Below are 26,874 nucleotides of genomic sequence, written 5' to 3'. Positions count from 1 at the left end.
TGGTCAGCCTCCCGCAGTGCAGCAGGCAGTGAAGTGGACTGAGGAGTATGCTACATTGTGTAGCTCTAGCTTAAGCTAACGGTTTGTAACAGTTGGCTAATAATCAGGTTTAGTGGAGCAAGAACCATTGCCACTAACTTCTTCATGGGCATTAAATACTCTCTTCAAGTAACGTTACTTTAAATAAAATCCAAGCGAAACGTCAGTCCGCATTGTATGTATAGTTTGTATGGAGTATCATCTCATTATGCGTACACTAGACCGGTAGATGCAAACGCCCCCAACATACTGTTCACCTGGAGCCCCCAAATGGCTAAATTCGCCACTGACAATACAACATGTTAGCTTGTGAGAAACCTCTTTATTCTGCGTTGGATGGGCCCAGACGGAGCAGCTGGGCTACAGAACAGGAGGTGTACAGGCACAGCTATTAAAGTACTGTCTGCATATATAAATAAAAATAAGGTCCATATTTTCTTTTATGATACATCTTTTGTCCATGAGAGGGGGAGGGCGTTAATGTGGAACAGAATATGGCACACAGATAAACATGGGAGTTTTTCTAAAGTGAATAAGACTTAAGAAAAGACATGCCCCCCCATTCCTCCTCAGTGACCGTCTCATAAACATAACTCTTCAATAACACAGGTATATTCAAATATCATGTATGATACATAAGCCAGAAATATGATGGATTAAAAAAAAAAAAAAAAAAGTTAAAAGCCTATCATATCCACTCTATAGATCAATTCCTTCTACCGTTAAGTTGTGAGGATGCATTTATCAGATTAACATGAGCTGAATAACAACACAAAGTGTCAGAAGGCTGTTTATCATAGAGGGGAGGGGTCTTTCTGTAGTATTTATCAGTCTTCATCCATCCATCCAGCCACTGCCTGGTTGGTTGGGTCAGTCCTCTGCAGTGAGCACCTCCACAGCCTCCAGCAGGTGCAGGGCCAGGCTGTACTGAGCGTGGTTCTCTGGGAGGATCTCAATCAGCCGACCCACCAGCCTGCTGGTCTGGGGCAGGGGGGCTGCAGGGCACCGCAGCTCACTGGGGTCCTGCAGCACAGCACACAACACAGTGTGTATTAGGGCTGGATCAATATATACACTTACCCATACCTTGACTTAGATAGGTACCTGAATGCTACTTTTTTTTGCTATGGCAATTTTATCAGTTTTTACAAGATGACATTTCACATTATGGTAAAAAAAAAAGTTTTATTATTCAGATATTTGACATATCAAGAAATAAAACTTGACATAAGCTCAGTAGAACGGACTACCTTCATATTACCCAAGCGACTGCAGCCTTAACAAAATGTACCAGCAAAAAGGAACAACATGCAAACAATACAATGAATCAGTGCAAATAGCTTTCAGTGCAAAAAGGAGAAGGTGCAAGTCAGAATACATCCTATTAGGGCTGCACAATATATCGAATTTTCATCGCGATGACGATATTGCCTTCCCACGATGACGTGTACATGAATGTGCGATATTTGAAATGTGTGCTCAGCTCTGAAGCAAATCAATCCCTCCCCAAACCACTCGCTGATCATGTGCCTGTCCATGCTCCAACCTGGCAACCCCAGGTTCCCCGAGAGCTGTCAATCAAAGTCCAGTGGCTCCGCCCCCAAAGTGTGAACATTTTCTGCCCGCATAGACAGAAAGCACTCCAAGAGCCGCGCGAAGAAGCAATCTGCTGCTTATCGCGCGAGCGAGAGCAGATATTTGCGCTGGTGCAATCACATACATCCCCTTGTTAGTCTCTTTTTTTGTGTGGGGCCGGATTTATAACCCATTATTACATGACACTTTGCCAGGTCTGTTATGTCCAGCAAGACAGACCGCTGTCAAGAGTATAATGTATAGCGAACGGGTCACCTAAGGACCTACGTCATAGTTTTGATGGATAGACGTCCACAAACAGGGCTACTACTCGTTCAAAAAACAATGGAATACTTTTTCAAAGCGACTTTGCATGTATCAGGAGAGCAGGGAACACAGGAGTCATGGTTAATGTCCGACAGGACTCCAGTCAACACGACGTGAGTACGTTTGGCCGCATATTGACAATTAGCCTATACAGTAACTTCAGGCTGCAGCCCGCCATGTAAATGTGCGGCAGTCATTTTCTCCGTGAATTGTGTTATTGATTTTGGGGGCTATTGCTTTGTTAGCTAGATGGAGCTCTTGTTAAATATGTTGGCCGATTACATTTACTGTCTGTTTGTACAGTGTGCGAGTCTTGAGTTGTTAGCAAAACAGTAGCTCTGTGGCTAACGCCTGAGCCTTCAGTCAGCTGAAGCAGACAGTCTAGCGGGGCGAGTAGACTATTCCCCCATTACTAGGTCGTATCCTTGGTCGTTCCTATTTACTGGCGTACTGAACTACATTTTCATTACATAAGAACTTAGTTTGCAATGACTATTCCAGTTATTAGACAGGCTCTCAGGGTTGCTAATAACTCCATACAGTCAGTGCCTCGGTGTACACACGACCTGAAGCGAAGATGAAACCTTGCGTTGCGAGTAAAGGCATGAGAGGCAGCTACAGTTAACTAACGTGTTGCTGAGTGTTACCTGTCACTTCCCGTCTCCGTCCTTTCAAATTAAATTTCGACATAGTAGAGCCATATAGGTTGTGATTTATTTTGACAGGGCGCAGCTCACAATATACTTATTTTATTTATACATTGTGGGCACAATTTTATTTAGTTCAAAATCAAGTTTTATACACATCCATCATGCAGGTACAATGAATGGAGTAAAATATTTTATATTTTGCTTTTAGGAGATGCAATGAGGTCATATGAGGAAACAAAGATGTGTTATTTAACAGAAATGTAGCACAAGGAAAGGTTAAAGCAGTGCTCTGTTGATTTGATTTTGTGTAAAGTTTTGGTGCAATATTTTGATTTATATTTTCTTTGTGGAAATGCATTGACTTCAGGTAAATAATTATTATATTTATGCAAATATATGTACATTATCAGTAATATTGCATAGCCGATCACATGGATATGAAAGCGCTGTTATGTTTACGTGACAATCCAATACAAATATTTTACTCACTAAAATTACTGAATAATCGTGGTAAAATATCGTGATATCAATATTGACCAAAATAATCGTGATAATCATTTTGGGCAATATCGTGCAGCCCTACATCCTATACATATTTATTTTACCATAGGTCCTTTTGATATCCAATTACCTCTAACCTGTGTCAACGTTTTACTTAATGTGGTGGGAAAATGGTTCTATTTTCAGTGTTCAGTGTTAACTAGCTGCAGTGGGCTATTTTTCCTGAAAACAAGGGTTGAACATGAAAACCCTGTGTGTATCAGTTCACTTCTGGCAAAGAGCATCCATCCTCTTAAGAACCTGTGAGTGAATCATCTCCAGTGTTATAGTCCCTGCGTTCCAAATCACATACTTTTTCTTTTTACTACACTACATACTAAAGTACAGAAGAGTTTAAGGGCCACAGGAGAGAGAAAAAAAAAACAGATAAGGATTTTATTTTTTTCATTATGTCGAGAAATGTCAAGAATAAAGACGAATACTCCAAAATGCTATTGGAGTTAGTGGGGCATTTATGTATTTTCAGCATACTATAATTGACGTGCATGTATTGGGACGTCCTAAATCTTTTTCTGGCATACTAAATAGCATGGAAGTATGGGAATTGGAACGCAGGGAGTGTCTCACCATAGCCTTGAGCCATGTGCAGAGTGTGGGGGGCAGGCGGGCCAGTAGCTCCATAGCAGCCTGGGTCTGGCTCTGGCTGTGCAGCAGGGAGTGGCTCAGTCTCTGTCCAGTCAGCACCAGCAGCTGGGAGCCCAACACATCTTTATCCTCCACCTCCAACATCACCTGAAGGGATAGGATGCAACAACACATTATAAAGAGTCACAGCACACAACATGACTCAAGCCTCGTTTCCACTGAGCAGCACGGTAACCCTACATCTGGCTTGTGATTTCCTCAGCGACAGTTCACATACTTGGTAGGTGAGGTTTAGGTAGGACAGTCGGAGTACACACAGTCTATGGGTCAGAGATGTTGAACAGGCCATAGCAGCTACATAACTATGGTGACATCATAGCAGCAGGACACAGTGTAGGCCGCTGATTAATACAATGAAGAGGAAAAACATTTTTCTCTAAACACAAGACTCTTCACTCTTGCCAAGGAGAAACACCGCGGTTTATCTTTCGTACGCAAATTGCGATTCTGTCGACCAATCAACGGACTGCAGTTTGTAGCTCCACCCTTTTTTGGACGGCTTGGTAACCAAACGAAAGGGTGACAAAAATATGGCACGGTTTGTGTATTTTGATCCCCTTTCCAACTTCTGACAGTGAAAATGCATGTAACTGTGCCAAGCTGTACCAAAACCACACCCGTTCAGTGGAAAAAAAAGCCTTCTTTCACTGTTTGTCAGTTTACATGGCTTAACAAAAGTACTAAAATCCAAATTTCTAGCTTGTGTATCTGGCAAAGCAGAGCATGTGGCCTTTCCCCCCCCCTCACCTCCTCAGCGCGCAGGTCCAGCCCCTGGTTGTAGAGCTCCCACACCAGGTGGCGTCTCAGGATGTCTGGGTTGACCTGCAGCAGAGAGGCCAGGTCCAGACACAGAGAGGGCCACCAGTCAGCCGGGGAGAGGGAGGGCTCGTCTAATGCCTGGACCCAGCCTGTCAGCACACGCAGCAGGAACTGAGAGAGAGGGAGAGAGGGGGAGAGAGAGGGGGGAAGGATGGAGAAATGGATGAGAGGAGAGTGAGAAGAGGGAATGGTTGTCTGCTTGTTAAATTTCAACCCATTAATATTTATCCATTTAAACAGATTTATTTTTTCTATGTATATATTTTTTATTACTGTCTTTGTTTTGAATTTCTTTGATTGTTTTGCATTGTTGTTTTCAATTATACATATATTTGTATGTGTGTGTGTGTGTGTGTGTGTGCACTAATTTGCTCATCTGCTACTGTTTTGTATTCTAATATGGAAATGTGTTTTTGATGTGGTTTCTATAAAAGCCTGTACAGGTTTCTGCCGCACCCACACATGTATTTTCTTTTTTACTACCACGTGTTTTTTTTTAATAGTGTTTGTATGTGAAAACTAAACAAAACAAAACTTAACTAAATGTTATGTTTCCTATTGTTCAACCTCTCACCTCTTGTCGTATGGAGAGCAGGCCTGGGTCCATGTCTCCACTGGGCATCAGCTGGATGGTCGTCAGGTCTCTGAAGAAAGCATTCTTACCCTGGAGGAAAACACACGGATATAAACATGTTGGTGCAGTGCACGCATGAATCAGGACTGTAGTGTTTGGGTTTTTGTTATAACAAAAGCTTTAAAAGTGTTTGTTTGGTGTTGCACTTTTTCAAGATTCTTTAAAACATTAATATAGGTCCCTGGTGCATTTACGGATTCCCACAGTATGAGGAATAACAACTCTCTCTTTTTCTCAACCTTTCTGATAACTTCTCTCCTCTTATGACGTCATAAGGGGAGAAGCCACACGGTTAATAAGGTGTATCAATAGGCATACCGACTTTTGAAACATCCTCAATATTATGTTTGCAAACACTATTACATAATTAATCAATGTATTATGATACAGTACAAAGTTAAAAGCAGTGCATACTGAAAATAACCTTTATATAATCTTTGAGGACATAAGAACCTCTAGCAGCCACTATATAAAGCTTTGTTCAGACTCTGAACTATGGTGGATGTATTGTGTGTGTCTGTGTGTGTGTGTTCACCTTGCTGTCAAACAGGCCGAGTGGTTTGACCTTGAGGCTGAAGGTCATAGCAGCATGTAGCAGCGATGCTAGCAGACAGTGGTGTTGTACCAGCGGGTAGTGCACTCCTCTCTGCTCCATGGCCAGCTCAGCTATAGAAGCAGGGCCCTCTGCTCCACACCAGGCCTCCTCTACTGACAGCTCTGGAGCACACACCTCCTCCACTGCTGAGTCAGCCTGACACAATATGGGACACAAGACATTATGAGGAGAGAGTTGTGTGCTTGTAATAAAAAATAAAATAAAAAAATAAATAAAAGTCAAATTTATTTCTATAGCACATCTAACAACAACATAAGCTGACCAAAGTGCTGTACAACATTCAATACAAAACAACATATAAGATACATGAAAAAATTAAATAAAAGACAACATAGGAGCGTCAAAGTCTCAACTTGTGTGCCACAGGTGGTTACGGTAACATTAAGAACACTACTTACAGTGGAGTTCACATTCGGTCAAGTGCAAATGCACATCATGCACACATCTTAGAGTTCCCCTCCAGTCAATCATGTGTTGTGGTCATTGTTACTATAGTTGGATGTTTGACCTGCACTGTGCAGAATGATGTATTATGATTGACACTAAAAGGATGTTTTCAGTCATGTGCTAAGCTTCAGTCTTTAGGGAATTAATGTTTTCTGAACAAAATTGGTGGAAATGGAATATAATATTCATATGTTTTAATTAGTGTATGAAGCAAGGATGCAGAGACAGACCAGAGACACACATGCAGACAGCAGAACCAAGCCTATTGACTAACATTTAAGTTAAAACATGATTGTCAAAAGCCAAACATTTTTTTTTTCTGAAATCCCCAAACTTTCAACTATTTCAAGGAGCCATATAAACCCTGATCTACGCACATGTGACAAGGAAACCTCCAGTGCACATACACGAGAATATACTTAGGATACATAAGGTCTAGCAGCTGGACATGAAGCATATTTGCATATTCATATATTTGAGATGTTTCAATGGGGAAGAAGGTGAAGCAAGTAGAGTGATTTTTATAAAACCTGTCTGGAGGGGATGTTTCAGTAAGCTTTAGCTAGCTGGCTAATAAACCAAATGCATACATTTAGTTAGTACTGACAGGCCTCTCCATGCTTCTCCCTGCATCCTCTTTACTTACATAGCTATACATAAAAGACAAAGGGCACTGATTCTTAGCCAATACTCCAGTCACCTCCATGAGAATCTGCAGCAGCTGGACACAGCAGCCCAGGAACGACGTCATGGCTTTGTCTCCCATCCCGACATCCTGCACACACACACACACACACACACACACACACACACACACACACACACACACACACACACACACACACACACACACACACACACACACACACACACACACACACACACACACACACACACACACACACACACACACACACACACACACACACACACACACACACACACACCTGAGTTATGACTAGGATCCTTAAAAAGTTGCAATACTTGAAATAATCTTACAATATCAGAAAGGATTAAAAATTCAATTTTAATCTGTGATGATTCTTCAGAATGTGAACTGAATCAAACACTTACCCGTCGACATAAGCGATCTTTGGGTGCTTTGCCCACCTGCGAGAGAGGAGAGGGAATGTTTCATACATTGCTCCAGGGACTCAGAAAGGCCTTTCCTCATATAATAATAATATATTTAATTTACACAGACACACAGTGCGTGGCTTACCTTCTCCATGAGGAAAGCTGCAGCTGAGAAACGCTTGACGATGAACGTACTCCACATCATTGTAGAAATGCCTGCGGGGAGTGAATTACTATTAGAAGGTGCACATTTACAAAGAGGGGACACTGACTGGTGATATAGTACTTTGATGATATATTTAAGCTCATATGTCAATACAACCTATTTATTACATGGAACATTATGAGGTGGATTAGACATATTATTATTATTATTATTAGACACATATTTGAAAGCATGTTAACAAAATGAGCCCCTCACCTAGTTGGATATGTGGACTGGAGACCAGCTTCAAATGTTCCACAGCCCAGCATAGGTATCGGCCCTCCTGGAAAGAAAAGCAGGTGAGTACAGATATATGCAGAGAGAGAATGGTGGTTCTATGTCATCCATGTTGTTTGGATGTATGACAACTTGCCTAGTAGCTCTGATACTGATATTATACACTATTAATTTTGTCTATTTTGCTTCCATAACATGTCTTCTTTCATACTAGTATACATCAAAGGTTCGAGATTTTTTTTGATATATTGTGAGATATCAATAAGTTAAAATGTTTACCCTATTCACCTTCAGTGTCTCACCTTAACATAAACTAGCATAGAAGAAAACCATCTCAATGTAAAATTGGCAAAAAACTGAAGCCAGCTGTAAACTAAAATATGCTTTAAAACATGTAATGTCTGTTATCTTATTTTGAACTAGATCTATCATTTAAAAAAAACATAACTATAGGTTAGTTCATATACAAAATGTTTATGCGTGTGCCTGTGTGTGTGTGTGTGTGTGTGTGTGTGTGTGTGTGTGTGTGTGTGTGTGTGTGAATATGCACCTCAGGGTCCTTATTCCACTGCACTACATACTCCCAGCAGCAGTGGGCGAAGAGCAGGTCTGGTGACAGGGAGTGTGGGAACCGCTGGCACACGGCCAACAACAGCTCTGAGGAAAACAATAGACAGTGATTGACTTGGATATCAATTGGGGGTATAATAAATCTATCCATGAAATAAGTGTGTAGTGTGGCCATCGCGTTACTGTGTGTGAATCTACCAAAGCTATGTACATCTATTTAACACGAGAGCTGCTTTGTTATGATCTTTAAAGACCTACTTCACCGGTGGGAATGTGAAGGTGTATTGAACTCTGAGATCCTATGTAGTATAAATGTGCAAACATTTTTTAAATCGGTTCATCCTAGCCTGAGAAAAGGCAGAAAGAGTGTTTATGGTCCCACTGTCTAAACCCTACATTTTACTAGTGTGACATCACACTAGTAAAAATGTTGGGTAGGATTAACAGGACAGCTGGGCCAAGGGAAGACTGAGGAAAGACTGAGGGAAGAAAAACCTCATTCATTATATCATAATAGCGATTTTATAATGATAGAACGCCGGTTCCGTATGGGTGAAGTACTCCTTTAAGGGCAGCTACTTTGATCAGTCCTTGTCCAGCCTTCACTGCAGAGCCTCAGTATCTTAGTGCTGACCTGCCGTCCGGTCTGTGTCCTCCTGGCTCTTCTCCTGCTCGTCCTCCATCTTGTCCTCTGCCTCTCTGTCCTCTGCCTCTCTGTCTTCTTGCTTCTGGAGGATTTCCTTCAGTCTCTCGGGGGCCAGGCTGTGTCTGAAGACCCATTTGGAGACGCTGTCTGCAATGCCACCTTTACAGAGGGACGTGGGAAAAGAAAGCAAATAAGAGTGGGAGAGTAAGAGAACCTGTCTCATGAAGCCAATACCAGCATATGGAAACTGAAATAGAGAAGAATGAAATTAACAAAAAGAAAAGAAAGCCAGACAGAAATAAATGACACAGCTACACTGTAACAACAAAGTGAAGCTATGTTAATTCTTTGTCTGCTTGTCTGTCTGCATCTATACATCTCTGAGGATCTTGGTTGCGTTACTACTGCAAATTAGTAGAAAAAGTAGAAAATGATTTAGGATGCTCAAAAAAAAATACAGGGATACCCTACTTACTACATCTGTTCGTGATTTTAAATGTTAACATCAGCAGCTTTTTTGGTGATTCTGACCCACAATGCACTGCGCAGCAGAGTTAAGGTCACATCAATGGAGCCTCCGTGTAAAAACAACCAGCATTTTGACGAATTTAACAGATATGTAAGCAAGAGGCAAGATCAAGGTGTGTGGTATGATGAAATACATGTGTAAAAGTATGTCCCAATTGTATGCCTACTGCATACTAACTACGTACGATCAGCTTCTGCAGTGTGTAGAATAGTAAAAAAGAAAGAGTATGCGATTTGAAATGCAGGGTATAGTGTCCAGCCTACCTGTGCCTCCCTCCAGCAGGGTCTTGATGGAGCACTGGGCTGCAGCGCCCCCTGCTGCCCCCTGAGGACAAGGCACCAGCAGCAGAGTCTGCAGCACCAACACGTCCTCCAGCTGACGCACACACACCACCCACTGCTCCAGCTCCAGGGACACAGCCTCCCACTCTGACTGGAACTGACACACACACACACACACACACACACACACACACACACACACACACACACACACACACACACACACACACACACACAACAGAAAGTCAGTATGTCTGGCTTTAGCGGTTGATATCATGCCTAGTAAAAGTAAAGTTATATTGCAGTAATACTTCATAACTAATGATCCATTTTCCACTAATTCTCAATGTTTTGTAGCTTCTTTAACCTAACGTATTTGAAACACATTTCCTATACTGCTAAATACTTTAAATATGTAATGTCAAGGGAGGGTCAGACTGACTGTTGGTATGTATTGTTATTGTAATGCTCCCTTGCAAGCCCCTCCCGTTTGGAGAATTTACAGAAGCTACGGTGGCCTTCAAGGACAAGAAGCTAATTACTAAAGATGACATCACTGCCTCAAGTCTTTCCACAATATCAAGTGATGAGGTGAAGATGAAATTAAGTTATAGTTCTATAGTTAATTTCCACAGGAAGAACCACTATATATAAAAAATACGTAAGGCCATTAAAGTTTGTAAGTTCTGCGCTACTGTAGAGACATGGCCGTTGCAACATGGCTCACTCTTATGTTGATATAAAAGGCTCATTCTAAGGTCAAAACAGACGTGTGCATGAGACTCCCTGTACCTTGCTGTCAGCCCGGCTTGTGATGCTAGCTTTAGCGGCGCGGTGAGCTACGAAGGCGGCGAGCAGAGCGGCCGCGGCATTGTGGGACTGGATGCATGTAGTGCGAACCTGCTGCCACCAGGGGGAGATGGACTGGGTGTCCCAAGACTCCTCAACTGCACCTGAAGACAGCAGAAGAAGGGGTAAGCTTTTTTCAATAGGCTGTGTTGGAAACGGCCTACTAACGTCCTCCCTCCTACATACTCAACATGTTTATACAACATACTGTCTACTTAACGCTAGATTGTGTATGCGAGGCTCGTCGGACCGTTTACACTGAAGTATACAGAAGCAACAAAGAATTTTTAAAAAACCTTCCGTGTCGTTTGAAAAGACGCAATGCATTGTGGGGCGGCTGAGTAGGAAAAGTAACCTATCGATCCATAGTACACAAAATCTTCCCGGAAGTAAGTACTCATCCAGGCATTTCTTGCCTACACAAACTTGCATACACAACCACAATATACACAAATTGACATAAAAATGAGTATGAGTAGGACGTTAGTAGGGCTTTTAGTATGAGTAGGACGTTAATAGTAGGGGTGTGAACGTTTACAAAAATGCCTAACCGTGTACACGACGAATTTTTTTTCGTGTACACGGTTAACCGTGACGTCATTGTCCTCGTGCCCCCGCCGTCTTGTAGGCGCGCACGCACGCACACACACACACACACACACACACACACACACACACACACACACACACACACACACACACACACACACACACACACACACACACACACACACACACACACACACACACACACACACACACGCGTTTGTTCGCCTGTAAACACACAATTGACATGAACTACGCTCGTTTACACACCTCTTATAATAGGTCTATGGTGTACACACACACACACACACACACGTTCGCCGTCATAGTCGCGCTTCATTCATTTCCTGATTAATATAGCCTATCGCGTTCTACATGTCCACGTTAAATGCATGTTGAACAGGTGTTATAAAGTTCGGGCTACTTACGAGCATAGTTCACGTCAACCGGGTAACTTTAATCTTTAGGTTATCTTTCATCACTCTTCCGTGGCTGTGAGTCGAGCCCCAGCACGGCGACTCCCCGTGTGTGTGTGCGCCGATACACACACTCACTCACACACACTCGCCGAGGGACAGACAGATTCTCGGCAGACTAGCTTTTATCCTCCCCAATTAGTTTATTAGTGATGAAAAATCAATAAATGCGTGTCTCCAGAACATATTTAAAAACTTTGAAATTTGAAAAAAAAAAAAAAAAAAAAAAAAACGGTTTTCGTTTATTGATTTTTCCTAAACGGTTATGATTTACTAAACGGTTACACGTGTACACGTGTACACGTGCACACCCCTAGTCAATAGGGCTATTCCAACACAGCTCTAGACTTGCATTGGTTGACAGACACTTTTATGTAGAAGAAGTCAAGGCAAGGCAAACCTTTCATGTTGCTGAGGGCCATGAGTAGTGTGTGAAGGTTTCTGACAGTGTCTTCTTGTTTCTGCAGCACCTCCTTCTCTCTCTGCAGCCACACACTCAGCAGCAGAGACTGAGGGGAAGAGAGACAGGGAGTGGTCAAATGAAATGTTAAAAAAAAAAAAATTATTTAGAATGTTGGCACTAATGAAAAAAATAGATGTTTTTGATTGCTGCAATTCCAGTAACTTACATTTGGAGATATGAAATTAAAAAAAAATACAAATGACTACATCTGTTTACTTATCTGTCATCAATTATCTTCAAGTTCCTTTTCCCCCTTCTAGACAGTTTCATCTTTCAACCCTTAGCACACTCTAACACCTTTGGCATAACCTTATTTATTTTCCTCCATCTTACCAGAAGCTGCTGTGGACTGACCCCGGCCTGCTGCAGTGTGTCACAGACACCCTGGAGCGGGCTCTTACCACACAGACAGCCCCAGAACATGAAGGTACCTGGGGAAGACACACACACAAGAGCAGAGTCCATCAGTCTGGATGTGTGTGATGTGCCTCTTCAATGTCTAATGGCATTGCAATTTCTGTATATTAATGGTTAATTTGACTTTTGGACATGCATGTAAACAAGACACCGGTCTATGACAAAAACAGTTTTAGGTAGGCATCACCAGCAACTCAGATTTTAAGAAATCTTGCTGTCTTCACTTGACATAATTAAAACCACACTGATACAATTCCACTGGTGTGAGACAGACAGTACAGCATCTCACTGTCAAATTAGATGTCATACTCTTTATACTCTAGTTTGTCCTACTGAGAGTCACAAAATACATAACATTATGTCATCAACCATTTATTAATTGTGTCATGGTATTTTATTAGGGTAACTGTGGAAAGGTATAAGGCATGTAATGTGTCTACGTATGTGTGTTGCTGTACCTAGCTGGTTCCATTCAGCCTCAGACTTGTGTATGACCCTCAGCTCCCCGTCCTCGGTGCACTCTAGCTGGGATAGGAAGGCTTGAGCGGGCAGGGGCGAGTCTGGAGAGTCCTGGGCGAAGGACACACTGGGTCTGGAGGTGAGCTGAGTGTAGCGCTGGAGGATGGAGCCTACGCGGGACAGCTCATCCTCTATGCCATCCAGTCCTGATGAGTCCTGCTGGGGATAGGAGAGAACATAGGACTGTTAATCATACGTTAAATGTGACAACCAAGCAACATCACCAGCCTGCTAGGTAGCTTTACCAAAACCCTTAACCTTAGCCTATGTTATAATATGTAGTTTAACAGTTGGGAAATGTTCTTAAAAAGCTTGTTGTATGTATAGTAGGGCAGTAAGCGTTAACGTGTTAATCACAATTAGATTAAACACAGAGCGTACAGCTTTATTTTTTTTTAAATGACGTGCTATTGTGTCCCTTACACACACCCTTTCTTGTTGTCAAGCTATAGCGGTCATGGAGAGGAACAACAATACAATTCTGAACGTCTCGTTTTACTCAGCTCAGTCGACAAGTCAAATTTAATAGGCTCCTTGGGTAAAACAATAAAAAATACCACTTACGAGCTAAGCATACAAGTGCAGCTTCTTAGACGGATGCTAACTGGCACAGAATGAGCACCATTTAGGAGTGTACAAATCACCACCAAGATTGTTATGGTAGCAATTATTTTCTGTTTAAGCCAGAGAATGGAATGGTGAAAACCGTTGTGAAATGCAAAATAATATAACTTTTATTTAAATATGCGATAAAAATTTGATTAATCATGACTAAAAGAAATACATAGTTTGACAGACTTAAGGTACCTCTGTGTTTGTGTGCCAGTGTGTGAGTGTGTGTGTGTGTGTGTGTGTGTGTGTGTGTGTGTGTGTGTGTGTGTGTGTGTGTGTGTGTGTGTGTGTGTGTGTGTGTGTGTGTGTGTGTGTCCTCTCACATTAGCAGCAGAGGCCTCTGTGTCTGTGGCAGAGTGCAGGTCGTGGATGTCAGAGTAGAGCTGGAGCAGTTTGAGCTGAGAGGAGCAGAGCTGGAGTAGTGCTGTGTCCACCTCCTCAGGGTCTGTCACAACCATACACACAACCAGTGAAACTTACAATATGTACATCACATCTTATACAGGTGCATCTCATATTATTAGAATATCATGGAAAAGCTATTTCTTTTTAATGTTATTTCATTCAAAAAGTGAAAGTTTGAATTATGTGGACGAATAAACCTACTTCTCCAAAGGTCAACCGTTCTGAATTAAAAATCCTTTCTTTGATTGGCCATATAGAATATTCTAATATATTTTTTTTAAATTTTAATTAGCTCTAAGCTGGAATTTACAAAATGTTGTCATTTGGAAATAATACTTTACCTTGTTGCTTTAGAGAGTCATGCAGTGCAGATGTGACTTTAGTTAGACATGACACAGGAGCGTTCTTATTGGATAGTAGAGACTCCAAAGCCTGAGAGGAAAAATGAAAAGACTGGTTAAAAACTTAAACGTTACTGTTTAATATATATAATATGCCTCTCTATTAGTGTGTGATCGGTGTTATATCTTTGATCATACCTGCTTCTTAATGGCAGGGTGTTTGATATCCAGCAGTGCACTTTTGGCCTCGCTCTCCAAAAAATCTAAAAAAAAAAAAAGAAATTATGTTTAAAAGACACATAGGTTCAAATCTCACTCATCACATACATTTCTATCTCCATCAAGCTCTCAGTCTTATATTTCCTACCAGGCTCCACCCCTCTGCTCTTCAGTATAGCAGTCAGTCTCTTGAACAGGTGCATATCTTTGGCGCGCTCGCTCTTCTTGTCACTACAAGGGAGTAGACACAGAGAGATGCAGATTAGAAGGAATAGTTCAACATTATGGGAGTCTTGGAAGTCCCGGAGTCTTGACATCAGGAAGTTACTGCTGCTGGGAAACAAATAGTCTTAGACGTAACCCCCTTCAAACCTTCAACTGGTTGTTTTTCTGTATGGTTTAAACCATTGAGATAAAGAGTGTTAAAGGCTCTTTCTCACTGGGCTGAGACTAAGTTGGAAACAAAACACTGCGAGAGAATACTCCCTCTGGAATGCAGCTCGCAATATGTCGGCAACAGTCACAGCCCATGTCCGATCGGGGCTTCAGTAGGGAGCTTTACTGGTGCTGCTAAAATGCCTGCATGACAGCTGATCTACAATATCTTTGCAGAGAATGTGTGTGTGTGTGTTTTGTTTTCCGGGGGACAACCTGAGTGCCAGGTGGAAGGGGATGTTGACTGTCCTCAGAGCTCCTGTGGTGGGATCCAGCAGACACACCTGCTGGGTGTGGAGCTGCCAGCCCTGACTGGTCACACTGTTCACCCCCATCAGACGGTAGCCCGCATACAGCAACCTACACAAAAAAAAAAAATTAAGTTATCTGCAGTTATGGGCGTCTACAGCGCAGCATATTTTTTCAGTGGTATGCTAAAACACAAAGGGCCAGTTTCACAGACATGGATTAAGCCTAGTCCTGGACTAAACGGAATTTTGAATGGAGATTGTCTATTGAAGGTACAATTTAGTCCAGAACTAGGCTTAATCCATGTCTGCGAAACCGGCCCAAAGATGCATAATTGCTACTCTTGTTTGTAACGCTTTTAAGGCTAATAAATAGTCGTAATAAGAAGCTAACACCTTCCTTTTGAGAGAGCATTGGAGTGCATTGTTTTGTACCTGCAGTGTTTGCCCACAGTGAAGGCTCCGACCCTAGGCCCCTGCTGCATGGCCCACACCTCCAGGATGCCCCTGCGTGGAGCGTAGATGACCAGGAACAGAGCGTGGCGCCTGGGCAGAGAGGCGGACGGAGAGAACTCACGCTCAGCACCACGCTCCTCTGGAACCTGCAGCCAACCCAGCTGAGCATCTCGGTAACCTGCAGGGGAAATAAAATCAATAAATAGATTGACATTATTGGGACACACTAAAACAACTTTTTAAGCTGAATGCATGACTTTGCATTATAATTGTTAAAAAAATTAAGAAAATAGGCTTTAACTGTGTTATGTGCTCTTAGAACACATCAATACTTCAGATAATATGATTAAGTTAAGTTACTTTATTAGTCAATGGCTACATTTCCGCTTATCCCCTCTCAAATTACCACACTTCGGAGGGGGTCAGAGCGCAGGGTCAGCCGTATTCCAGCGTCCCTGGATTAGTTTGGGGTTTAAGTGTCTTGCTCAGGGACACACAGGTAGAGATGGTGGGCACCATAGACGTGATAGCAGCCACTACTGCTTTAACTACTAACACCTTCCTCTAGTCTAGGCCATCTACCACCCTCATTGTTCACACAATATTTATGTAATCCAGGCTTGACATGATGTGAAGCAATTCTGAATAGAGACAAGAGAAAGACAAGCTAGATAGGGATATAGAAGCTGACACAGTGCTGCCCCCCCCCCCTCCCTCACCTTTCCACATGCGGATGGAGATGCCCCGGGCCAGGTCCAGCAGTGTGACTCGACCAAAGTCATCCGTCACTCCAGCCAGAGTGTTGCAGGGGGACAGACAGATGGACTCACCATGACGACGGGAGTCTGGGAGCCCAAACCTGACAGGGGGAGGGGGATCACAGTCAATCAAGAGGCAATGGGAAGACATTAAACAAGCGTATGTGATGTCGATAGCAATATGGCACAATGGATGAGTGATTGATTGGAGTTAGAATGTCATGATTGATACCTGATCCCCAGGGGTGTGGCCGCCTCCACCTTGGGCTTCTGCTTCTGAACGGCCTCCTCCTCATTCTTGTTCTTGTTCCAACCCAGCCAGCCACTGAGAGGAATACACAGGGAGAGAGACCGAGAGAGAGAGAGAGAGAGGAATACACAGAGAGAGAGAGAGAGACAGAGACAGAGAGAGAGAGAGACAGAGAGAGAGAGGAATACACAGAGAGAGAGAGAGAGAGAGAGAGAGAGAGAGAGAGAAAGAGAGAGAAAAAAAATAGAATCAGAGGAAGTGAGCAAGACAAAGTAAGACAAATAATATGAATCCATGTAAACAGAAGATACACGGTGAGTAGGGTATAAGAAGGTATGGGTATTTATTATTTGTTTATTGAGGTGCTGAAACTGCTTATCAATCCAGTGTTCAACCATTCTTTGAGATATACTAGAAAGTGTGTGAAAGAAGGCTGAAAGCAAAGTACTAGTCCAGTATGGATCAAGCTGGCACTGAGCGGAGAACAGGCTGTGTATTGATTGGCCTGCTTCGTGCTGTTACAGCGGTATAAGAGGGTCAGTAGTGCAGCATTCAGTCTCTTTGTGTGTGTATGTGTATGTGTGTGTGTGTGTGTGTGTGTGTGTGTGTGTGTGTGTGTGTGTGTGTGTGTGTGTGTGTGTGTGTTAAGACAGGCACACAGAAACAATGGGCAACGCTTGTTAGTTTTCTATACAGTCTATGGTTACATCATACTCCTTCAGTATTATTCTCCATTCACTTCACCATGTTTCTTGTTACGAGATCAAAATAGTGTTAATGAGTGCATACATCATGCTTCTACACACCTGGCAGCACTGAAGAGGGCTGAGGTGAGTTTACTGGCCACAGCCAGCGCCACATGAGAGAGCAGAGGCTGGGAGCTTCCCTATAGACACACAGAGAGACACAACAAACAGCTCACATCACTTTAATGGTTTTAACTTAATGCACACTATTTTGTCTTGCACTGTGCCTTGCAGTTCATTTGCACGACTTCTTAAGGGACATAACAATTAACACATATGTACAGTATAGTTATGTTGCATGTGGAGAAATGATTTGGAAAAAAAGGCCCTTACTTATTCTATCTCTCTGTCACTCACCTCCACAGCATAGTAAAAGCCTGTGTACGGCCCTCCTCCCACGGTGACATACTGGCTCATGGCGGGGGGGCTGCCCTTCACTGAAGCATTGAACCCCCCCAGGATAGAAGCATTCTTCATCTGGTCAAACACGCACAGTGTCATGATGCCTGACAGCAGGAGAGAGAGAGAGAGAGAGAGAGAGAGAGAGAGAGAGAGAGAGAGAGAGAGAGAGAGAGAGAGAGAGAGAGAGAGAGAGAGAGAGAGAGAGAGATGAATAGGAATTCATTCATTTGATTTGGTTATAAATGATATAATCTCTTTTCAGCAAATGACTTCCATTTAACAACCACCACAACCTTTACCCAATGCTTTAATCAAGACCTGTATTTTGTTTTCAAAACCATCCAGAAATAAATACATACAGGTCCTTCTCATATAATTAGCATATTGTGATAAAGTTCAATATTTTCTGTAATGTACTGATAAACATTAGACTTTCATATATTTTAGATTCATTACACACAACTGAAGTAGTTCAAGCCTTTTATTGTTTTAATATTGATGATTTTGGCAAAAAAGTAAAGAAAAACCAAAAATCTCTATCTCAAAAAATTAGCATATTTCATCCAACCAATAAAAGAAAAGTGTTTTTAATACAAAAAAGTCAACCTTCAAATAATTATGTTCAGTTATGCACTCAATACTTGGTCGGGAATCCTTTCGCAGAAATGACTGCTTCAATGCGGCGTGGCATGGAGGCAATCAGCCTGTGGCACTGCTGAGGTGTTATGGAGGCCCAGGATGCTTCGATAGCGGCCTTAAGCTCATCCACAGTGTTGGGTCTGGTGTCTCTCAACTTCCTCTTCACAATATCCCACATATTCTCTATGGGGTTCAGGTCAGGAGAGTTGGCAGGCCAATTGAGCACAGTAATACCATGGTCAGTAAACCATTTACCAGTGGTTTTGGCACTGTGAGCAGGTGCCAGGTCTTGTTGAAAAATTAAATCTTCATCTCCATAAAGCTTTTCAGCAGATGGAAGCATGAAGTGCTCCAAAATCTCCTGATAGCTAGCTGCATTGACCCTGCCTTTGATAAAACACAGTGGACCAACACCAGCAGCTGACATGGCACCCCAGACCATCACTGACTGTGGGTACTTGACACTGGACTTCAGGCATTTTGGCATTTCCTTCTCCCCAGTCTTCCTCCAGACTCTGGCACCTTGATTTCCGAATGACATGCAAAATTTGCTTTCATCCGAAAAAAGTACTTTGGACCACTGAGCAACAGTCCAGTGCTGCTTCTCTGTAGCCCAGGTCAGGCGCTTCTGCCGCTGTTTCTGGTTCAAAAGTGGCTTGACCTGGGTAATGCGGCACCTGTAGCCCATTACCTGCACACGCCTGTGCACGGTGGCTCTGGATGTTTCTACTCCAGACTCAGTCCACTGTTTCCGCAGGTCCCCCAAGGTCTGGAATCGGCCCTTCTCCACAATCCTCTTCAGGGTCCGGTCACCTCTTCTGGTTGTGCAGCGTTTTCTGCCACACTTTTTCCTTCCCACAGACTTCCCACTGAGGTGCCTTGATACAGCACTCTGGGAACAGCCTATTCGCTCAGAAATTTCTTTCTGTGTCTTACCCTCTTGCTTGAGGGTGTCAATGATGGCCTTCTGGACAGCAGTCAGGTCGGCAGTCTTACCCATGATTGCGGTTTTGAGTAATGAACCAGGCTGGGAGTTTTTAAAAGCCTCAGGAGTCTTTTGCAGGTGTTTAGAGTTAATTAGTTGATTCAGATGATTAGGTTAAGAGCTCGTTTAGAGTACCTTTTCATGATATGCTAATTTTTTGAGATAGGAATTTGGGGTTTTCATGAGCTGTATGCCAAAATCCTCAGTATTAAAACAACAAAAGACCTGAAATATTTCAGTTGGTGTGCAATGAATCTAAAATATATGAAAGTTCAATTATTATCATTACATTATGGAAAATAATAAACTTTATCACAATATGCTAATTATATGAGAAGGACCTGTATAAGGCAAAATGAAAATATATATTGTTTCGCCAACAGCAACACAAATTCCCACAGGAAGTTGTCAAGATATTATAGGAGAAGATAATAGATTTTTTTTGCAATGCTTTAAGCCAGTCACAGATTAATAAATGAAAAGCTGGGTAAGGGAATGTAAATAGTATCTTACCCACACTACTGTGGTCCACCACAGTGTCCATGTCCTGCAGACCCCACTTCTTATAGGCCAGGGGAGGGGGCTGGATCACGTCACTACCTGCTGCTGCCGCTGCATTGAAAGCCATAGGTGCACTATTTATAACAGAATTTTTGACAAGGGATTACATCATTCTATTGCCCTTTAGCTACATTTAAAACTGGGCAACTGTGCTTTAATAGGAAATGATTGCTACAGGCCACAAAGCAGATTAAGGGGAAGCACACACACGTACACATAAACACACACAGCACTACTGGATGTTCAGTACAGATGCTATACAAGGTGTGTGTGTGTGTGTGTGTGTGTGTGTGTGTGTGTGTATGTCTCCTTACTTCCTGATTGCTTTATGGCAAACTCTATCCAACCAGCCAGCAAGTGAAGAGCACATCTCTAGTTAACACACTTAAAAATACTGTAACATTTGCAACCATGTCCTATGAAATCCACACCACACACACACACACACACACACACGCACGCACACACACACACACAGGCACACACACACACACACACACACACACACACACACACACACACACACACACACACACACACACACACACACACACACACACACACACACACACACACACACACACACACACACACACACACACACACACACACACACACACACACACACACACAGTAGGACATACCTCTTGCCACCTGGTTCCTGCAGGCACGCAGAGACTGGAAGAGGCTGAAGCCATCGATGGTGACCAGAGCAGCAGGGTAGAGGATGCTCAACTCTTCATGCTACAAGCGGATCAAATACATTAGTATACACTACATGTGTGTGATATGGTTATACACTAGGGAAAAGGTATTAAGTGAACCTGGAGTTTAGAATATTTAATCTCATAAATGTGTTCCCAAATGAAATACATTTTAACAACCAATTATACTGTTAAAGGATTGTTGTGGAACATTTGGGGAAAGGGACTTATTCACCTAAATAGGAGATTGATACTAAACTATATAGATACAACCAGCAGCAGCTTAGCTTACAATCAAGACAGCTAGCCCTACTCTGTCCAAGGTAACACAATGTATCTAGCAGCTACACAGCAACACATTATAGCTCCTTCATAAATTAATATGTAAAAAAAAAAATATATATATAGGGGAAGGTGGGGTGATTTGTGCAACTTTTTACTCAAAGTGATTTTAAAGTGAGGCCTTGACAGTTATGTCTCCAACTCAAATATGTACATATATTTCAGGATGTTGTGCATCCCTGGCAATAAAAACTTTGGATCTGGAATAAACTGTTTAAGAAATATAGCTTTCGGAAAAAAAGTTGTCTTGTCGCACAAATCACCCCACGTAGTGGGGTGATTTGTGCGTCATTGTGTCACAATGACAAAGTCACCATCATCATCTTTCTGGCCATCTGAACTCTCATCAGTGGTGTCGTTAAGTGGAATTGAGATGTCACTCTCTCCTGAGCTACTGTAGACTATCACTTTCTTTTGGTGACCAGCGTATACAGCCATGCCACTGGCACAACTCTCAGAAATGTACTTTGCACTAGTTGCTCCGTGCTTGTGGAACCAACTGCCACCTGACAAATGTGATTCCCCCTACATTTCTGCCTTTAAATCAAGGCTCAAAACCCATATGTACACCCTGGTGTTTCCTCCCCATTAACCTCTGCACTACTTACTTACCTCTGCACTACTATCTGTGTTTATGTGGATGTATGGGCTTTACGTCTTTTATTTTGGTTATTGTTATTTTACCTTCATTGTTTACCTACTGAATGCACTATGTACAGCACTTTGGACAGTGCAAACTGTCATAAATGTGCTTTTATAAATACATTTTACTTACTTACTTACTTATAACTCACCCAGGCCCTTGCGCACAAATCACCCCATCCCCAGAATTTTGGATAATAGGCATGATGCAGCAATTTAGGGTTGACATTGTGCTAACTATATAGACTCAAAGTGTAGCATACCAAAGCACTAAAACATGTGTCAAATGTTTTCAAACGTGTCTATAATTGTTCAGACACAATAATCAAAAAACCTTGATCATGGAAATTTTACTTTGAAAGGCAAAACACAGTTTTTTGAGCTTAAATGTGCTTATATCTTATTCCTTGTGTCTCCCTTCTTTACAGGATGAGTCAAATGGATGGCTCTTCTTAAATATGTGGTCACATTTCCAATTTCTTCCACGGTTTTCTAGAAACAAGGGGTTTTGCAACTTCCAAAATGCACAAATCACCCCACCTTTCCCTATATATATATTATAAAATAGATAAATAAATACAATTAAAAAAATATTGTAATACATTCCAAACAATTCCCTGACAAGCAGAATTGACTTGTGGAAATCTAAGGTAACTAGCTGCTGGCTTTAGCAGATAAGAGAGTGGAAATTGATTTTATTTTTTGTCTAACTCTTGGCAAGAAAAAAAAAAATTGTATCATATTTTCCAAAATGTCCTCTAAATTTGAACATGATTTTCATAGTGGGTTCTGCTGGTAGTGTTGAGTGTGTGCCTGACCTGCTCAGTGACCCCTGGATGGCGAGGGATCTCATACGTGCGACACTTGAGCCTCAGGACTGGGTCTTCATGCAGCAGCTGGGCCAGCAGCAGAACACCATTCTGAACACAAACCAGACGTTTTAAAGATATATTTGTATGCTTTATTGATAGTGCAGAGAGACAGTGGTGAAATGGGGGAGAGAGGGGAGAGACATGCAGAGAACGACACGGGCGGGAATCAAACCCGGGTCTGCTGCTGGGCCCGGCCCGGGGGGGGGATGCCCTACCAACTGAGCTAAGGGCGCCCCCCAAACAAGACGTTTAACATTTAATACAGTCGCACATTCCTGGTTAGGGGGGATTGATTTCTTTCATTTTCCTTTTTCTGCAGATGATCTGACAAAGTACATTGTTGTGCAGGTGTACAGAAGCATTGTGGAATATAAAGACTATACCTCTGTGTAGAAGCGGACGTAGCCAGAAGTGAAACCCACTACTACACATGTCCAGTCCGGCCGCCCTGTGGAGCTCCTACACACACACACACACACACACACACACACACACACACACACACACACACACACACACACACACACACACACACACACACACACACACACACACACACACACACACACACACACACACACACACACACACACACACACACACACACACACACACACACACACACACACACACACACACACACACACACACTGTAAATAACAGCTATTATGACACATACGCATGACTGTTTACCTTCTACATGCACTCCTCTATTTCTGACATAAGCCATTCTTACCTCTTCTGGCTTGCCAATGGTATACAGATGGAGCTGCTCACACACTCTCTTTATGAGAAAAAAAAACACAAAGTAGGATGAAGTGTGACTGGGGTTAACTCTCACAGGAGTCCAGCACATATGCATTATGAACAGTCATTGCTTCAGATTGGACTGTCTCACCCTTCATCAGTGCTGAGGGTTCCACTCCAGGACACAGCCAGGGTCATCTCCTCTCTGCCGCTGTCATCTGAGCGCCACTTAGCTGAAAGAACCAAGAAGAGTTAGACGCCATCATCCAATAGCTACAGGCCAACATCTCTGGATCCAGTATAGGAGAGAAGAAAAAGTGAGTGGCGTGCTGTTAAGAGACATGTGTCATCATGTTAGCTGTGTTGTTATTTCAAGCGCAAAGAAGTGTGCGGTATCGTTGTGGCTGTGGCGAAGTGTGTAGGGCGGTTGTTCACTGGGTTGCAGTAGGGACAGTGGTTCGATCCCCCGTCTCCCCGCCACATGTCCAAGTGTCCCTGGGCAAAGAGACACTGAACCCTAAAATGCTCCTGATAGTTAGCTTGCACCCTGCGTGGTAGCTTTTGCAATCGTGTATGACTATGTGTGTGGTTGGGTAAATGTGTACAAAACAATGTAAAGCGCTTTGGGTCTGTGCACAGGGAAAAGCGCTATATAAGTGGAGTCCATACAAAATGGTATCGAGTCATCCTTAATGAAAATAAACAGCAACATACAACTCCTTTGTGTACTTAATGATGAATGTGTGTGTGTGTGTGTGTGTGTGTGTGTGTGTGTGTGTGTGTGTGTGTGTGTGTGTGTGTGTGTGTGTGTGCGCGTGTCTGACCGACCTGAGAGAAAGACAGCCTTGTCTTGGCGGGCCACCACTAGCAGGTCAGAGCAAGGGGACAGGGACACCACACAGTCCTGCAGCCAGGGGGCAGTCTGAGACCCTGGATCAGTAGCCCCATCCTCTGTCTGTGGAGGAACACAGGACAGTCAACACCATGCCACACCTCAGGTCAGTTTCAAATAGCAGACACAGTTGTTTGCAGCTTTGTTTTTGTTTTTTTGTCAATTTATCTAGGGGATTTGAATAAGTAAAGACCGTTGTGGTAGAGTCTGCGCCCTCCTCTTTGGGGTCACCGTTGTCCCATGATGACTCCCAGTCTGACGTGTCCCAGGTCAGCTCATTCTCTGCTGAGGAAAAAGGAGAGAAAGAGGGGAAACAAAACCACTGCTTGTTAGCTTGAATTAGCCACCGCATGTTAACAGAGCAGCTTGTCCAGAGGTTGGGACATACGTTTCTAAAAGAGACCAAAATGAGTGATGAACCCGTTATAGGTAAAGGTTATACTGAAAGTGAAAGCAGACACAAGCAAATGGAATTCTACCAGGGTTTTTTTCAAACGAGAGGGGAGAAGAGAGCAAGGACTGACAGTAAGCGGACGTGGAGGATAAAATGATCCTGCAAGAACCAGTTTCCGAACTTGACATTTAAAAGCTTTTCTCCTTGGAGCAGAATGTGTGTGTGAGTGTGTGTGTGTGTGTGTGTGTGTGTGTGTGTGTGTGTGTGTGTGTGTGTGTGTGTGTGTGTGTGTGTGTGTGTGAGTGTGGGTGCGAGTGCGAGTGTGAGTGTGTGTGTGTGTGGTTGGATGGGGCGGGGGGGGGGGGGGGGTCAAAGTCAGTTCACTACAAGACAGAGGCGATGACACATTTTGTGCGTCTAAAAGCATCAACATTATGGTAAGATGGGAGGCAAGTCAACAGAGGAAAACAAGCACAGGTGCCCTTTAAGTGTGTGTGTGTGTGTGTGTGTGTGTGTGTGTGTGTGTGTGTGTGTGTGTGTGTGTGTTTTCTCTCATGGAGCATCCTGCAGTGATGTGTTCAGGCGCATCATCATGTGCATGACTCATAGCCTTCTAGCAGAGATCAGATGAAGCTCTATCCATCGTCCACTTTACAAAGTCTGACCCCTCCATTCACTGCCTTTATTTCATCAGTCAGGCCATTAGAATAGAAACATGTGTTTATTCATGGGATTCATAGGCCTAAACGATGCATGTCTGTACATCACATATGCCTACCTACCCATAGTTTGATTTTTTCTATTTCACACAAAACTAAAGAATCCTGCTCTGTTTTATCAGGGCTGTTAATCGAGGTCATCCAAGATACTTTAATTTCGCCAGCTGTAGCCTATCCATTAAAACATCTGTATAATTATTATTGTTTTGTGTAGCTCCCGACGAAACAAAATGTTTAACCAGTCTTGCAAACCTATAGCCCCTTCGTTATAACGTTATTCTGCTATAGGCCTATGTAGGCTAGTCCTTTAATTTATTGCCATGCCTCACTAGTTTATTATAGAGGTGTGTGGCAGGACTGTTGTCACTGAAAACAACTGTTGTAACTGTAGCTCGCAAAGTGACAGGCATCTATCTGCCACCTATCTCTCCCAGCACTAGTACCTGTTTGATTCTTCTCCTCCGCCGCTGGCTCGTTGGTTCGCCCGCTCTGGAACAGGAAGTCCCGGACCGTTTTGAGCTCCTGGAGCCGACAGAACTCCAACAAGCTGCAGGACATGTCTCTCCTCCTGTCCCGCGGCCAGGACCCAACTAGACGGGCTATCAGCCAGCTAGCCTAGCCTGTTAAGCTAACAGTCCAGCTGTGGAAGAGAGCAACAACGTAGCTTAGCAAGTTTGAGTCCGTTTACAAGTCCCGTTTTCGTGTTAATTTTTATGACAGCCCGCCCACAAAGACGGATGTTCTCTCTAGCCTTCAACAGGCACCTAAATAAGTAATAAGAAGTGTCTGGCGCTGTTATTTTCCCCCAACATTTACAGTTGCCACCCTTCCAATCTTGTTGTGCTGATGACACACCGTTAGCACAATAACACTGCTGTGCTTCCGGGTTAGCGCATTAACATTTTCAGAGTAAAATCAGAATAAGATGTATTTTTTTTTACAAAAGAGAACACAAATGTTATGGCAGATTAATACATACATTTTGATAGTTCATATATAAATTCAATATGGAAACCTACAATATGTTTCTAATGATATTTTTAAAGGTGTATTGGTATAGTGTTTCCAGCAGAGGGCGGTAGAGGAACATTTACTGGATCCTTCCGCTCTTTGTCATCAAAGCTCTCGCATAGTTCGATTTGATTTGACATGGGCATCACACTGTAATAATCAGAAGCATTGTTAAACAGACTACATGCTAGTTCTCTCAACACCAGGAAGCTTTTGTAGGAAAATAAGTGTATAGGAAGATAATAAAGCTAGTGAAATATAAAATGTGCAATTAGAACAATGATAAAAGAGCAGCAATATTCAGTGTCAAATATATGAACTACAGAGGAACAGCAGCATGATCAGACCATAAACTAGTTGTACCTG

General features: G+C 42.8%; 1 protein-coding gene across 4 annotated transcripts; it reads right to left on the bottom strand.

Moving 5' to 3' along the window:
* Positions 1-376: 376 nt before the first annotated feature.
* rab3gap2 (RAB3 GTPase activating protein subunit 2 (non-catalytic)) lies at positions 377-26,347 on the bottom strand. Of its 4 annotated transcripts, none has more exons than XM_080042142.1 (35): positions 25,941-26,347; positions 24,578-24,669; positions 24,321-24,447; positions 23,644-23,725; positions 23,482-23,529; positions 23,129-23,204; positions 22,692-22,793; positions 20,830-20,929; positions 20,138-20,236; positions 17,956-18,104; positions 17,659-17,738; positions 16,835-16,927; positions 16,564-16,703; positions 15,824-16,022; positions 15,357-15,500; positions 14,854-14,936; positions 14,685-14,749; positions 14,487-14,577; positions 14,064-14,185; positions 13,068-13,287; positions 12,526-12,623; positions 12,130-12,238; positions 10,651-10,811; positions 9,841-10,015; positions 9,037-9,207; positions 8,383-8,489; positions 7,812-7,878; positions 7,536-7,606; positions 7,388-7,423; positions 7,014-7,088; positions 5,786-6,001; positions 5,191-5,280; positions 4,545-4,727; positions 3,720-3,884; positions 377-1,062 (listed from the first exon to the last, which is right to left on the bottom strand). In XM_080042142.1, the coding sequence occupies exons 1-35, from the start codon at positions 26,053-26,055 to the stop codon at positions 910-912; spliced, it is 4,104 nt and encodes a 1,367-aa protein (XP_079898268.1). In that variant the 5' UTR covers positions 26,056-26,347; the 3' UTR covers positions 377-909. The 4 variants fall into 4 exon arrangements, with proteins under 4 accessions (XP_079898268.1, XP_079898270.1, XP_079898269.1 ...); XM_080042144.1 differs by having other exon boundaries at positions 13,068-13,284; XM_080042143.1 differs by having other exon boundaries at positions 24,578-24,666.
* Positions 26,348-26,874: the final 527 nt, after the last annotated feature.

The sequence above is a fragment of the Ammodytes marinus genome, assembly GCF_949987685.1.
Source record: "Ammodytes marinus genome assembly, chromosome: 15".
NCBI classification, from domain to species: Eukaryota; Metazoa; Chordata; class Actinopteri; order Uranoscopiformes; family Ammodytidae; genus Ammodytes; species Ammodytes marinus.
The sequence above is the reverse complement of the archived record's forward strand: the minus strand, read 5'-3'. Positions and strand labels throughout refer to the sequence as shown.

Excerpts from the sequence above, each read along its gene's own strand:
- rab3gap2 (XM_080042142.1), bottom strand. The coding sequence starts at position 26,055 with ATGTCCTGCAGCTTGTTGGAGTTCTGTCGGCTCCAGGAGCTCAAAACG. Across the intron at positions 8,490-9,036 it reads GGACACAGACCGGACGGCAG|AGCTGTTGTTGGCCGTGTGC; the intron begins GTCAGCACTAAG and ends TGTTTTCCTCAG. Across the intron at positions 3,885-4,544 it reads TGGACCTGCGCGCTGAGGAG|GTGATGTTGGAGGTGGAGGA; the intron begins GTGAGGGGGGGG and ends CTATCCCTTCAG.